The following is a 14904-nucleotide window of genomic DNA, read 5'->3' as shown; positions in this document are numbered from 1 at the left end:
AGCCTTGCCCTCACATATTTGCCCTGTCTTCCAAGCTGACTTGTTTTTTTCTCTATATTTGGCTGCACATCACCCCCTATTGTAGCTCCACTCTGTATCCCATCCCCCTGCCAAGTTAGTTTAAACCTCCCCCTACAGTGCTAGCAAACCTCCCCGCAAGGATATTTGTCCCGCTCTGGTTCAGGTGCAACCCGTCCGACTTGTACAAGTCCCACCTTCCCCAGAAGCAGGCCCAGTGATCCAGGAAACTGAAACCCTCCCTCCTGCACCAACTCTTTAGCCACGCATTCATCTGTTCTATCCTCCTATTTCTATTTCGTCTACACTGCTTACAATGCCACCAATCTTTGTGTCATCGGCAAACTTAGATATGAGACTTTCTATGCCTTCATCTAAGTCGTTAATAAATATTGTGAATAATTGAGGCCCCAAGACAGATCCCTGCGGGACTCTACTAGTCACATCCTGCCAATGTGAGTACCTTCCCATTATCCCTACTCTCTGTCGCCTTTCGCTCAGCCAACTTCCTAACCAAGTCCGTACTTTTCCCTCAATTCTATGGGCTTCTATCTTAGCTAACAGTCTCTTATGTGGGACCTTATCAAATGCCTTCTGGAAGTCCATACAAATAACATCCATTGACATTCCCCTGTCCACTACTTTAGTCACCTCTTCAAAAAATTCAATCAGGTTTGGCAGGCACGACCTACCTTTCACAAATCCATGCTGGCTCTCTCTGATTAACTGAAAATTCTCGAGGTATCCTTAATTATAGACTCCAGCATTTTCCCCACAACAGATGTTAGGCTAACTGGTCTATAATTCCCCGGTTTCCCTCTCTCCTTTCTTAAAAAGTGGAGTGACATGTGCAATTTTCCAATCTCGAGGGACAGTTCCTGAATCTAGAGAACTTTGACAGATTATGGTTAGGGCATCCGCAATGTGCTCACCTACTTCCTTTAAAACCCTGGGATGGAAACCATCTGGTCCTGGGGATTTGTCACTCTTTAGTGCTATTATTTTCTTCATTACTGTTGCTTTACTTATGTTAACTTGAAAGAGGTTGTAAGGTTGCTGTATCAGGTGTTGGTCAGACCCCCACCTGAGTACTGTGTGTGGTTCTGGTCACCCAGTCATACAAAGGATGTATTGCCCTTGAGACCTTACAGAATGGAGCAACCAAGATAATTCCAAGTATCAGGAATTTAAGTTACAGGGAAAGGTTAAGAAAATTGGGCTTATTTTCCTTGGAGAAGAGGAAACTTGAAGGTGATCTAATTGAAGTTTTCAAGATTATGAAGAAAATTAATTGCTGCAAGAAAATTGTTTGCTCTGGTGAAGGGTTTAAATACCAGAAGACATAAGAGGAGCTTTCTCAGTAAGATAATTGAGTAAGTCATTCACTTTTCATTCTGACACAACAGGCTCATCAATCGTGTACAGTGGCAACATTGCAACTCAGCACTAAACTGGGAGGTTTTCCATGCATAGATACAAGATTTGGGCACATTAAGAGGCCTGACTTAACAACAATCATAGACTTCCATGTGCCCTCCAGCAAGTAATTGAGAATGGATTGATCAAGCAAAAGGCCTGACCTTCCAGCCTTACCCTTCAATCGGACTGCCAAATCTCTCCTTCCTGTAAAAGTGCACAGAGGCATCTACTTTCTCAGCAGAAATTGGTCAAATAATCAAGTGACATTATCCGATAAATAAGCTGGAGCAGGGCCCGTCCAACTGAAGGCCAAGTTCCTGGAAGAGTTATTTACATTCTCTCTTTCCTTCCCCATCTTCTTCTCTCTTTTTCCATCTCCTCAAGATTCATCAACAAATTCAGATAGATTCACATTACTGCCACTACTGAAGCTAAAGTCCCAAATCATGGGACTTCTAGGCCCTAAATCTTTTTCAATCTGATTGCATTCTTTCTCGTTCCCTTGCCCTGTCCAGTATTTTGGTACAAACTTGGAGATTTTCTTCTAAGACGATGGATTAGATTGAAGTGCGGTCATTTCAGAGTTCACTAAAAATAATTGGGGTTCTGCTCAAAGGAGCTCACACTTAGCGATAAGAAAATAATGGCCACGATACAAGCCACAAATAAATTAAATCCACCCAATCAGTACAACGTAACAACCTCTCCCCACCTCCGTCTCCGAACTGATCTACGTTGCCTCCCATCTTAGAATGTACCCTTGGCCTTATAAAATCTGAGCTAGATATTAAGTACATCAATAAAGGAACATGTGTGAGAGTTAGACAGAGATGTTGAAATCATACAAAAGAAAGAAGGGACAGAGGAGAGGAGGCACTTAGAATCATGGAGTCATAGAAAGGTTACAGCACGGAAGGAGGCCATTCGGCCCAGCGATTCTATGCCGGCTCTATGCAAGAGCAATCCAGCTAGTCCCACTCCCTCGTCCTATCCTGGTAGCCCTGCAAATTTTTTCCTTTCAAGTACTTATCCAGTTCCCTTTTGAAAGCCATGATTGAATCTGCCTCCACCACCCCCACCCCCCCCCGCCGGCAATGCATTCCAGATCATAACCACTCGCTGCATAAAAAAGTTTTTCCTCATGTCACCTTTGGTTCTTTTGCCAATCACCTTAAATCTATGTCCTCTGGTTCTTGACCCTTCCGTCAATGGGAACAGTTTCTCTCTATCTACTATGTCTAGACCCTTCATGATTTTGGATACATCTATCAAATCTTCTCTCAACCTTCTCTGTTCCAAGGAGAACAACCCCAGCTTCTCCAGTCTATCCATGTAACTAAAGTCCCTCATCCCTGGAATCATTCTAGTAAATCTTTTCTGCACCCTCTCTAAGGCTTTCACATCTTTCCTAAAGTGTAGTGCCCAGAACTGGACACAATACTCCAGTTGTGGTCGAACCAGTGTTTTATAAAGGTTCATCATGACCTCCTTGCTTTTGTACCCTATGCCTCTATTTGTAGAAAGAGTGAGAAGGAAATAACGAGAAAGGGAATCAGATGCAGGCACAACACTGAAAAAAATATGTGGCAGTCATAGAGAGAGAGAGAGAAAGAGAGAGGGCGACAAAGAGAATGATACAGATTGAAATGGAGAGTGGGAAGGAGGGAGAGACACAGGTACAGATATAGAAGTGGAGCTATACAAGTGAGTATGGTCATTTAGTGGTTATGGTACTGGACTAGTAATCCAGAGATTGTGATCATCATGGCAAGTTGTGTAATTGAATTCAATAAATCTGGTAAATTGGGGACTGAAAAAATAACCATGAAAACTTCAGGGTAGTCATTAAAAACCCAACTGGTTCACTAATGTCATTCAGGGAAGGGAACCTGCCACCTCTAGCTGGTCTGGCCTACATGTGACTCTTCATGCCCAACTAGGGATGGGCAATAAATGCTGCCTTGCCATGTTACCAGCAACCCAACAACAAATTAAAAGAAAGAAATATCTTGCATTTATATAGCGCCTTTCACAACCTCAGGATGTCCCAAAGTGCTTCATAGTCAATGAAGTACTTTTGAAGTGCAGTCATTGTTGTAATGTAGGAACAAATTAAAAACAATCACTACGAGCAATGCCATGTGAGTATTTACAAATAAATGTAAAAAGTATATTCTTCTCAGTATTGGTGATTTTACCTTCATCTCGGTTTCTCAATAAAAGATAACCAAAAACCGTATCTGAAAATGTAACTAACTGATGTCATTTGGATTCATGCACTTAAAGGAATATGTTCTTTAAAATTGTGCAGTATGTGTAGGCAAAACTCAAGTCATTGTCACTTGTCTTCTCATCTCTCAATTATCGACATTCGATATTGTTAAGCTGGACACAACTCTGGGCCCAGTCAGAATAAGAACCACAAACTCATAACAGCTACAAAATTAATGCAAGCTTTATTTGAAAGATCTGTTCCGACAGACTTTATTGGACCAGCCTTCTTTACCCTGAACTACAGTCAGCTCTGCACCAGGCACCATTGTCTATTTTCTTTACTGTTGGAGCTTTAGGCTTGGATTCACAGGGTCACAAGATGCTTACGGATTAGGAAGGCCATTCAGCCCATCTTAATTCAAACATCCAGAACAATCTTACACTCCCCCCTTTGCTCCATCTGGTTATTTCTTAAATGCATCCAGTCTTTTCACCTTCGCCAGTGTGCCCAGGAGTCCATTCCAAGTGTTGATCACTCTCTGCGTGATAAAGAACTTTCTGATATCAGTTCTAAAATTTCCTTTACTAGTTTGAACATGTGTCCCTTTGTCGTACTCCTAGTTTAGTTTAAAGTAGTGTTCCTGAGTTTCCATATTCAGGATGAAAAGTCCAAGTCTCTCCATTACTCATAACTCAGACCCCTGCCCCTTGGGATCAGCCTGTTTACCCTTCTCAGTACTGCCTCCAGCGTTGAATTAATCTGCTGCTCCAGGGTCAAAGGGTGAGAAACTGGTTAAATCAGGCGTAAAACTGGCGCCAAAGCATCCAATATGGTGTGCGGCGTGCGCACGAACTATCCATGCAGGAAGTGCAGCCCCTGCCATATTGGTAAGGGCAGGAAAAGAGGTGCCCAGAGCCCATGCCTGAAACATGGGAAACATGGTCAACTTGCGGCCTAACCAGCGGTCCTTAAACGGACCACTGAAGGCCGCCACCAAAAAGGTAAGTCTGTCAAAAAAATACTTATCTGAATGTAGAGCCGGGAGGAGCAGGATGCTCCTGGCTCCACTGCAGTGCCGAAGGACGTTGTCAGCTCCTGCTCGACCCTCCTCCCATTACCTCCTCTGCTCTCGATTGCCTCTCTCCATCCCGATCGATTTTCCCCAACCCCCCCAGCCTTCTCCCTCTCCCAGGACCTACCCGAGGGCGCCTGAAATCCAATGCCAATGCGAGCTGCCTGGGCACGCCTCGCACGCATCTACAGCTCGCCGGTTTAATTTAAATAAGGTCCGTGGCCCAATATCGGGTGGGCCTCGGGCCTACCCGTTCAGTAGGGAACGATCCCTGCGACCAGTTCAGGCCGGCAAGCTGGCGCGAGCCAATTTCTAGGCCACTATCTCTTCACATGTTTTTAAGATGGGCCTGCTATAGGTTTCACTCATTTGTTAGTGCGGCAATTCTCACCTGACCAGGTTGTGGACTTTTCAGATACTGTGCAGAAATATATTCTCCAGGGTCGTTCTCTTGCTCCTGACCCAGTTACAAAGATCGTTCCGAATTAATAATTCTTTGCCAAAAAACAAAGCTGCTTTCTTTGTTTTCTCAGTTTAGCCGATGCTAGAAGTTCAATTCTCCGACAGAGGCTTTGCATTGCATGTGGCAATTCCGTGCGTTGTGCAAATTCATCAATCACCGTTCATAATGGACTTAATGCCAATAAATCAACATTGACAATGTGTAGACTCTCAGGACCCCAAGATGTCCTGTCTAATGAAAACTTCGAGAATGCCTATTTTTACTCTGTAATGAAAGACCTGTTAATGAAATTGTGAGAATGCGTGGATTCGAACCGTGCCCACTTCTGAGAATAGGATTTTCTTAGTGGGTCATGAATTACAGGAAATTTCCGTGATTTCATTTCAAAGGGGTTCTCACCCTCTTAACATAGAGTTTCAGCGGATTAAATTATCTTGGAGACCAGATAGAATACAGAAAGAAAACAAATTAAATCGAAGACTCGGGCTGGGGTCGGGGGCGGGGGGAGGAAGGAGGTGCAGGCTACAAATTAGTATGTGTTCTGCCCGTTTCTCAGGCGTAAAACGGGTGCAACGTTTACCAATTTCTGGACACAAAGGCCTGCCCCAGTAGGGTTGCCAACCCTCCAGGATTGTCTTGGAGTCGCCAGGAATTGAAGATTAATCTCCAGGGCACTGCCGCGAGCAACACCCAGGAGAAAAATCATCGGCACGTTAAAAAAATTGTGGGTTTTATTCGCTTAGTAGTTATAAAAATATTGGAGATGTGATAAAAGGCTGTTTGAGAGTCAGGAATCATCCGATCGGGTGGCGAAGAGACAGTTCGCTTCCCAATTAGCGTGGGAAGGCGGGACACCACGAGGATGGACGTGTTGGTGGACCAATGTTAGGGGCAGGGTGGTTGGAGGGGGGAGATCATGTGATAGAACCTCCAGGAATACGCCCAACCAGAGTTGGTGACCCCTATGCATCAGATCTGCGCCAGCAGCATGGCCACCGCCATATTGGCCCTCCCTGTTTTTAGGCGTCCCTGGCAACCGCCTGAAATCAGCTCTGGATCAGTTTGAAAATTCAAAGAAGGGTCCTGCGCCTGTTATATGATCCTTCTACAAAATTCGTGAGAAAGGGATGACTGCAGGCCACCGAAGAAATGGTAGGGAAAGTTTTTTATTCTTTACTTCCCTTCCTATGGAACCCGAAGGGAGAACTAGCGCCCCTCCTGGATCCACAGCACTACTGCGGGCTGCTGCTGGCCCGCGTTTGGCCCCCTCCCCCCACCCCCTGCCCCTTCCCCTCGCGTTTCCCTCCACCCCCTCCAGGACTTATCTGAGAGCTGTCGGCCACGAGCTTCAGGCCTAGATTTGATCCACGACAGGCAACTAGCATCTAGAATTAAAATATGGCCCAATGTCCAATTTTGGGTGAGTCTTGGGCTTCCATTATATATGGACCTAAATATGGGCTGAAACGGATTTTCTTCCCAGTATGTTTTGCCGGGATAATGTGCTTTTAGGTGGCTTATCATACACCCCTTCTCCCTTTGCACTCTCTCCACCACCCTGACATAAGTGTACAAACACACACACACACACACACACACACACATTTACATCACCTTGCCTAGTTGAGTAATGGCAGTGTAAAGTAATTATTTGATAATGAGCAATTCAATGTTCAAAGAACATGAAAAAATATGTGGAGATTGAACAACCAAATGTCGATTTTTTTGGCTTAATATTGTGTGCGAAAGCTTGGTGTATAATTTGCTGCAAATCAAATATATTTGTGGTTTCTTATCAGTGGCCAGCATTCACAAACTGCCTGCAGCCTCCGTTCTGACCGACATCAACTTCCCGATGAAAGGAAGAAAGGGAATGGTCGACTGGGCAAGAAACTCGGAAGACAAAATTATTATTCCAAAAAACATATTCAAACCCGCTTCACCAGGTGAAGTAATCATTTCTGGAATTCTTTGTGTGTGTTTTTTTTTTAAATTTGCATGTTGTTAGCAGAGCACCTAATAAGGAAAGGTGATCTTTGCGAAGTGAAATACTTTGGGTGGAATGGCGGGGGTGAATTTCCATCGGCGTTCTCTCAATCCACCGCAATGTGCCCGCCATTTTTCCAGGAGTATCTATGGTCCTTTTGGCAAAGTTACCACCGAAAGGGCAGCACAGCCCCCTCAACAGAGATTCACCCCCTCTCTGACGTGAAATAATAATTAATGATCCTGGTGAATTTTGAAAATATATTCAAAAGGGAATTGGAGAAATACTTGAAAGGGAAAACATTTACAGGGCTCTAGCAGGGGGAATGGGACTAATTGGATAGCTCTTTCAAAGAGCCAGCAACGGCACAATGGATTGAATGGCCTCGTGCTGTGCTGTATGACTCTAAGATTCCATGATTTTTTTTTCAGAATTGGACGAATCTGCTGTTTTTGTACTCGGCACGATATTCTACAAAAACCTGGGACTCATTTTGCCCTCCCCAAGGTAAGACCGAAACTTTACTTGTTTAACCGGTGTCTGAGCTGTACTCATTTTTCCAACCTTCCATTTTGTTGGCTTTCTCTTCCTGACGACTTGGTGAAAACGTCACCTGCTATTTCTCTAATTGCAACCAAAAAAAAAGCACGCACCTTAAAACAAATTTTTTTATGAATTCTGCCGCGTTTCCTACATTACAACAGTGACTCCACTTCAAAAGTACTCCTTTGGCTGTAAAGTGCTTTGGGACGTCCTGAGGTCGTGAAAGGCGCAAGTCTTTCTTTCCTTCTTTCACCGCGATGCTTCGGATGAAACCTTAAGCCCCAGGCCTGCTTCTGGCTGTGCGGCTGGAGGTTAAACCATGGCATTACTCGAAGGAGAACTGAGAGTTTTCCCAGCGTCAATTCTCAACCGGCACCACCAAGGAAGTAAAAAAAATGGATTTGCTGCTTATTCATTTTGGTGCTGTTTGTGGGATCTAGCTGTGCGCCGATTGGCCAAGTGTTTGCCTAAATCACAAACGTGACGATAATTCAAAAAGTCGATTTGTACAAAGTGCTTTCAAACATTTTTCAAAGATACTGTGAAGCTCTGTATAAATGCAAGTCGTTTCTTTTTTGCTGTGGCCTATTTAATTTAAAGCGTGTTTCTTTTGCTGTACTTTCCTTTCATTGTTTATCTCTGCTTGACTAGTCATCCATTCATAACAGAACCCTCACTGTAAAACACACTTTGTGCTGGTCAATAACATGCAGAAAATACTACAGTGACGAGCTGCGAAACGCAGCCTGAAGCCAACGTAAGAGGATTATTTTGCCTTCAAATTACAAATACAGAATTGCTGCAGCATATATCCATGTTTGGCTCAATGCAAGTTACTCCTTCGAATTCTGGGACGCTAATCCCTAAATGATATTCACAGAACCACTCTAATCAGTAAATTTTAAATAGATTTGCTAATTATTCCAGCTGGTATAAGTAGCTATACTAATTGTTCCATATTGTTGAGGTAGGTACTCTAATTACTCCATAATAGGCAGAGTTTAAGGAGTTAGGGAAGAGATTAACAAGCAGGAACTCAAGGGTAGTAATCTCCGGATTACTCCCAGTGCCATACGCTAGTGAGTATAGAAATAGGAGGAAAGAGCAGATGAATGTGTGGCTGGAGAGATGGTGCAGGAGGGAGGGCTTTAGATTCCTGGGGCATTGGGACCAGTTCTGGGGGAGGTGGGACCTGTACAAGCCGAATGGGTTGCACCTCAACAGGGCTGGGACCAATATCTTTGTGGGGAGTTTTGCTAATGCTGTTGGGGAGGGTTTAAACTAACTTGGCAGGGAGATGGGAACCTGAGAGGAAATTCTGAAGGGAGAGTAACAAAGCTGGAAGTGGAAGGCAGAAAGATAATAAGTGAAATTGGAAGGCAGCGGAAACAAAGGCCAGCGGCAAATAAGGTCAAAATAGGAAAAAAATGTTAAAAAGGCAAAATTAAAGACACTTTATCTGAATGCACGCAGCATTCGCACAAAATGGAAGTAAATGAGTATGATCTAATTGCCATTACAGAGACGTGGCTGCAGGGTGACCAAGGCCGGGAACTGAATATTCATGGATATTCGACATTTAGGAAGGACAGGCAAAAAGGAAAAGGAGATGGGGTAGTGCTGTTAATAAAGGATGAGATCAGTACAATAGTGAGACAGGATCTTGGCTCAGAAGATCAAGATGTAGAATCAGTTTGGGTGGAGCTAATAAACATTGGTGGGAGTTGTTTATAGGCCACCAAACAGAAGTGATAATGTAGGGCACGGTATAAAGCAGGAAATTAGTGCATGTAACAAGAGTAATACAGTAATCATGGGAGACTTCAATCTACTTATAGATTGGGCAAACCAAATTAGCACTAATACTGTGGAGGACGAATTCCTGGAATGTATACGAGATTGTTTTCTAGATCAGTATGTTGAGGAACCAACTAGGGAACAGGTTATTTTAGATCTAGTATTGTGCAATGAGAAAGGGTTAATTAATAATCTTGTTGTAAAGGAGCCCTTAGGGAAGAGTGACCATAATATGATAGAATTCTTCATTCAGTTTGAAAGTGATGTAATTCAATCCGAAACTAGGGTCTTAAATCTAAACAAAGGAAACTACGAAGGTATGAGGCGCAAGTTGGCTGTGGTTGATTGAGGAACTACATTAAAAGGTATGATGGTAGACAGGCAATGGCTAGCATTTAAAGAATTAATACATAATTTGCAACAAATATATATTCCTTTAAGGCACAAAAACCCAACAGGAAAAGTGGTCCAACTGTGGCTAACAAGAGAAATTAAAGATAGTTTTAAATCAAAGGAAGAGGCATATAAAGTTGCCAGAAAAAGCAGTAAGCCTGAGGATTGGAAGCATTTTAGAATTCAGCAAAGGAGGACCAAGAAATTGATAAAGAAAGGGAAAATAGAATATGAGAGTAAACTAGTGAGAAATATAAAAACGGACTGTAAAAGCGTCTATGGGTATGTAAAAAGGAAAAGACTGGTGAAGGCAAATGTGGGCCCCTTACAGACAGAGATGGGAGAATTTATAATGGAGAATAAGGAAATGGCAGAGAAATTAAACAAATACTTTGGTGTTGATTTTCGGATGGCCGAGCGGGTGCATTGGGGGCGGGGAGCTCGTAAAATGGGGGAATCCCGGCACGGGTCCGGAGCCTTGCTCCAACCCGCCCACTTCCGGGTTCCCCAATGACGTGTTCAGATATGCGCGCAGCTCCCGCATGTGGGACTCCCACCAGCAATTAAAGTCGGGGGGATGACAATTTAAATACTTACTTACCTAGTTGAGGTACTTGACAGACCTTATTGACAGGAGATTTTGGCAGGGGTGCAATTTTGAAGGATCCCTTAGCATGTTTCCCGTGTTGTGGGAAACACTCTCTGTTGGAGCAGACGTGTTTCAGCCAGCAGCCAGTGGGAGATGCAAAGGATTATTTGACAGGTGGGGGGAAAACCTCATTTATTGCTGCAGGGCACGCTGTCACTTCAGACAAAGTTTTGGCTGCAACACATTTGTCTTTCCAGTCAAAATTATTAATTTATACCCTAAACTCTGCTGTGCAAACACATTTACCTACTTTGCAGACCCCCTCAAATTCATACCGTCAGGTTGGGGGGACGCCATAGCTGCATTCATCACTACATCCGAGGACGAGCAACATCACAGAATTGGCAGGCACACCGTCCACCTCCACCACGTGGAGCTACACAACACAGTGCTGCGCCACAGGCACCTGCACAAAATAGTCGGGCAACTACAGATACACCCACTGTAGGGTGTCCCAATGGGTGGCATCAAGTGTGTTCATGGAGAACCTCATGAAAGGGATTTATTGCACAAGCCAGTCAAGAATGGCCAAGACGTGGCAGTAGTGGTGACAATAATAATATTTAATGTGAGTTGAACAAAAATCAAATATAAATAAAAAACATGACAAACCGTCAAACACCCTTGTGCATCCCCTTTGTGCTCAGAAAATCTTTGCCTTACGCTTCCTACTATTCATACGTGATGCATCCCCTGTGGCTGCAGCACAGGTAGTGGCAGGTTGAGTGAGGGTGACCGTGAAAGAGATGCATTAGAGGGTGAGTATGAGACAGAGCCATGAGATTGTATGAGGATTGGGTTGAGTGGTAGTGATAGGATGAGTACTGGGGAGGTGAGGAAGTGCAGGTAAATTGAGGATGAGGTTTGAGTGGGTGTGAGGAGTGATGTGATAGAGTAGTGCTGGCAGTGCAGAATGAGTTGTGGGGTGGGGGCGGTGATGTGGAAGACGGAGTGTAGGAGAATGAGTAAGTGTACTCACTTTGGCTGACCTAGTTAGGTCATTGAAGTGCTTCCTGCACTGGATCCAGGTGCGGGATATGTTGCTGGTGCTGGCCACCTCGAGCCAGGCCTTCTTGGTGGCAGAGGCAGGCCACTTCCTCCTGTCCACCGGGCAGAAGATCTCCCTCCTCCTCCTCACCCCATCCAGTAAGACCTGGAGTGAGGCATCATTAATCCTGGGAGTAGCCTTTCCCCTGGGCTGCTCCATGCTGTAATTTTGGCTGTTTGCTGCAGGAGCGGCATTGGAGGACTGCCCCTTTAAATATAGCTCCTCCAGCTGACAGCCTGTGATGCGGGTGCGCAGTCCGCGCATTGTGCAGGTTGCCAACGGGAAACCCGGAAGCCGAGGTAATTGGCTTCAATTTACTCGCAATCGTGTGGGGAACCCACCAATTTTACTGGGCGGGTTACCCACGCACCCAGTCTACCCCCGACTGCCAACCCGCCTCCCTGGTAATATCGGGGCCTTTGTTTCTGTCTTCACGGAAGAAGACACAAAAAACCTTCCAGAAATACTAGAGAACCAAGGGTCTGGTGAGAATGAGGAACTGAAAGAAATTAGTATTAGTAATAAAATTGTACTGGAGAAATTAATGGGACTGAAAGTCAATAAATCCCAAGGACCTGATGATCTACATCCCAGGGTTTTGAAAGAGGTGGCTATAGAGATAGTAGATGCATTGGTTGTCATCTTCCAAAATTCTATAGATTCAGGAACAGTTCCTGCAGATTGGAGGGTAGCAAATGTAACCCCACTATTTAAAAAAGGAGGGAGAGAGAAAACAGGGAACTACAGACCTGTTACCCTGACATCTGTAGTAGGGAAAATGCTAGAACCTATTATAGAGGATGTGATAACAGGACACTTAGAAAATTAAAATAGGATTTGGCAGAGTCAACATGGATTTATGAAAGGGAAATCATGTTTGACAAACCTATTGGCGTTCTTTGAGGATGTAACTAGTAGAATAGATAAGGGGGAACCAATGGATGTGGTGTATTTGGATTTCCAGAAGGCTTTCAATAAGGTCTCACACAGGAGGTTGTTGAACAAAGTTAGAGCATGTGGAATTGGGGGTAATATACTGGCATGGATTGAGAATTGGTTAACAGACAGAAAACAGAGTAGGAATAAATGGGTCTTTTTCAGGTTGGCAGACTGTGACTAGTGGGGTACCGCAGGGATCGGTGCTTGGGCCCCAGCTATTCACAATCTATATCAATGATGTGGATGAGGGGACCAAATGTAGTATTTCCAAGTTTGCTGATGACACAAAACTAGGTGGGAATGTGAGTTGTGAGGAGGATGCAAAGAGGCTTCAAGGGGATATAGACAGGCTAATTGAATGGGCAAGAACATGGCAGATGGAATATAATGTGGAAAAATGTGAAGTTATCCACTTTGGTAGGAAAAACAGAAATGCAGAGTATTTTTCAAATGGTGAGAGATTGGGAAATGTTGATGTTCAAAGGGACCTGGTGTCCTTGTACATGAGTCACTGAAAGCTAACTTGCAGCTGCAGCAAGCAATCAGGAAGGCAAATGGTATGTTGGTCTTTATTACAAGAGGATTTGAGTACAGGAGTAAAGATGCCTTACTGCAATTATATAGGGCCTTGGTGAGACTGCACCTGGAGTATTGTGTACAATTTTGATCTCCTTACCTAAGAAAGGGTATACTTGCCATAGAGGGAGTGCAACGAAGGTTCACCAGACTGATCCCTGGGATGGCGGGATTGTCGTATGAGGAGAGATTGAGGAGACTAGGCCTATATTCTCTGGAGTTCAGAAGAACGAGAAGTGACCTCATTGAAACATACAAAATTCTTACAGGGCTCGACAGGGTAGATGCAGGGAGGATGTTTCCCCTGGCTGGGGAGTCTAGAACCAGTCTCAGGATAAATGGTAGGCCATTTAGTACTGAGATGAAGAGAAATTTCTTCACTCAGAGGGTGGTGAATCTTTGGAATTCTCTACCACAGAGGGCTGTGGAGGCTCAGTCATTGAGTACATTCAAAACAGAGATCGATAGATTTCTAGTTATTAAAGGCATCAAGGGATATGGGGATAGGGCAGGAAAATGGGGTTGAGGTAGAAGATCAGCCATGATCTTGTTGAATGGTGGAGCAGGCTCGAGGGGCCGGATGGCCTACTCCTGCTCCTATTTCTTATGTTCTTATGTTCATATTGTTTAGATACATGCTCTGATTATTCCATATTGTTTAGGTAGTTACTGTAATTATTACATATTGTTTGGGTAAGTACATGAATTACTTGATATTGTTTGGGCAGGTACTCTGATTATTCCATATTGTTTAGGTAGATACTCTACTCCATATTGTTTAGGTAGATACTCTACTCCATATTGTTTAGGTAGATACTCTACTCCATATTGTTTAGGTGGATACTCTACTCCATATTGTTTAGGTAGATACTCTACTCCATATTGTTTAGGTAGGCACTCTACTCCATATTGTTTCGGTAGATACTCTACTCCATATTGTTTAGGTAGATACTCTACTCCATATTGTTTCGGTAGATACTCTACTCCATATTGTTTCGGTAGATACTCTACTCCATATTGTTTCGGTAGATACTCTACTCCATATTGTTTAGGTAGATACTCTACTCCATATTGTTTAGGTAGATACTCTACTCCATATTGTTTAGGTAGATACTCTACTCCATATTGTTTAGGTAGGCACTCTACTCCATATTGTTTAAGTAGATACTCTACTCCATATTGTTTAGGTAGGCACTCTACTCCATATTGTTTAGGTAGATACTCTACTCCATATTGTTTAGGTAGATACATGCATTACTCGATATTGTTTAGGTAAGTACTCGAATTTCTCCAAGTTTTTTAGGTTGATACTCTAATTACTCCATATTGTTTAAGTAGGTACTCTATTTACTCCATATTGTTAAACTTGGTACTCTAATTACTCCATTTTTAAAAAAATAGGTGCTTTAATTATTCCATATTGTATAGGTAGATGTCCCAGTCATGAAGGTGTTGTAATGCCAAGATATTTAATAAAGCATCATAATCGCTTCAGGTACCACTTTCACTAATCATTATTTTTAAACATATACATTAATTGCTTAGTATTCTTTAGAGAAGGCCTTAATTTACTAAATATTGGTTCTGATAGGCACTCTGATCATTAAATATTCTTTCAGGAGGCTTTGTGTAAGCTTATTGGCAGTCCACGTACATGTGTGGCTTTTTTAAATGTGCCTTGCTGGATAATCGGAGGAACCTGCAGCAGTTTGGTGCTGCTTTGATTAGCATACGGCGATAAACAATCAGCGTTTACATGATAAATTTAACTTCTTTAATTGAATT

At 43.4% G+C, this 14904-nt stretch overlaps 2 protein-coding genes across 4 annotated transcripts in view; both read left to right on the top strand.

Moving 5' to 3' along the window:
- Positions 1-14904, top strand: part of LOC137321561 (adhesion G protein-coupled receptor B3-like) — a 105435-nt gene that overhangs the window by 70214 nt on the left and 20317 nt on the right. Inside the window, exons 10-11 of the mRNA XM_067983958.1 lie at positions 6987-7133; positions 7606-7681. Coding sequence (XP_067840059.1) covers positions 6987-7133; positions 7606-7681 — 223 coding nt within the window. The remainder of the gene's footprint in view (positions 1-6986; positions 7134-7605; positions 7682-14904) is intronic.
- The window catches only part of LOC137321595 (adhesion G protein-coupled receptor B3-like), a 261507-nt gene continuing 254211 nt past the window's right edge, over positions 7609-14904 (top strand). For all 3 annotated transcript variants that reach the window (XM_067984040.1, XM_067984039.1, XM_067984038.1), the window contains exon 1: positions 7609-7681. The gene's annotated coding sequence lies outside the window, so the exon portion shown is untranslated. The remainder of the gene's footprint in view (positions 7682-14904) is intronic.

Source organism: Heptranchias perlo, chromosome 5 (assembly GCF_035084215.1).
Source record: "Heptranchias perlo isolate sHepPer1 chromosome 5, sHepPer1.hap1, whole genome shotgun sequence".
Lineage (NCBI taxonomy): Eukaryota > Metazoa > Chordata > Chondrichthyes > Hexanchiformes > Hexanchidae > Heptranchias > Heptranchias perlo.
The sequence above is the reverse complement of the archived record's forward strand: the minus strand, read 5'-3'. Positions and strand labels throughout refer to the sequence as shown.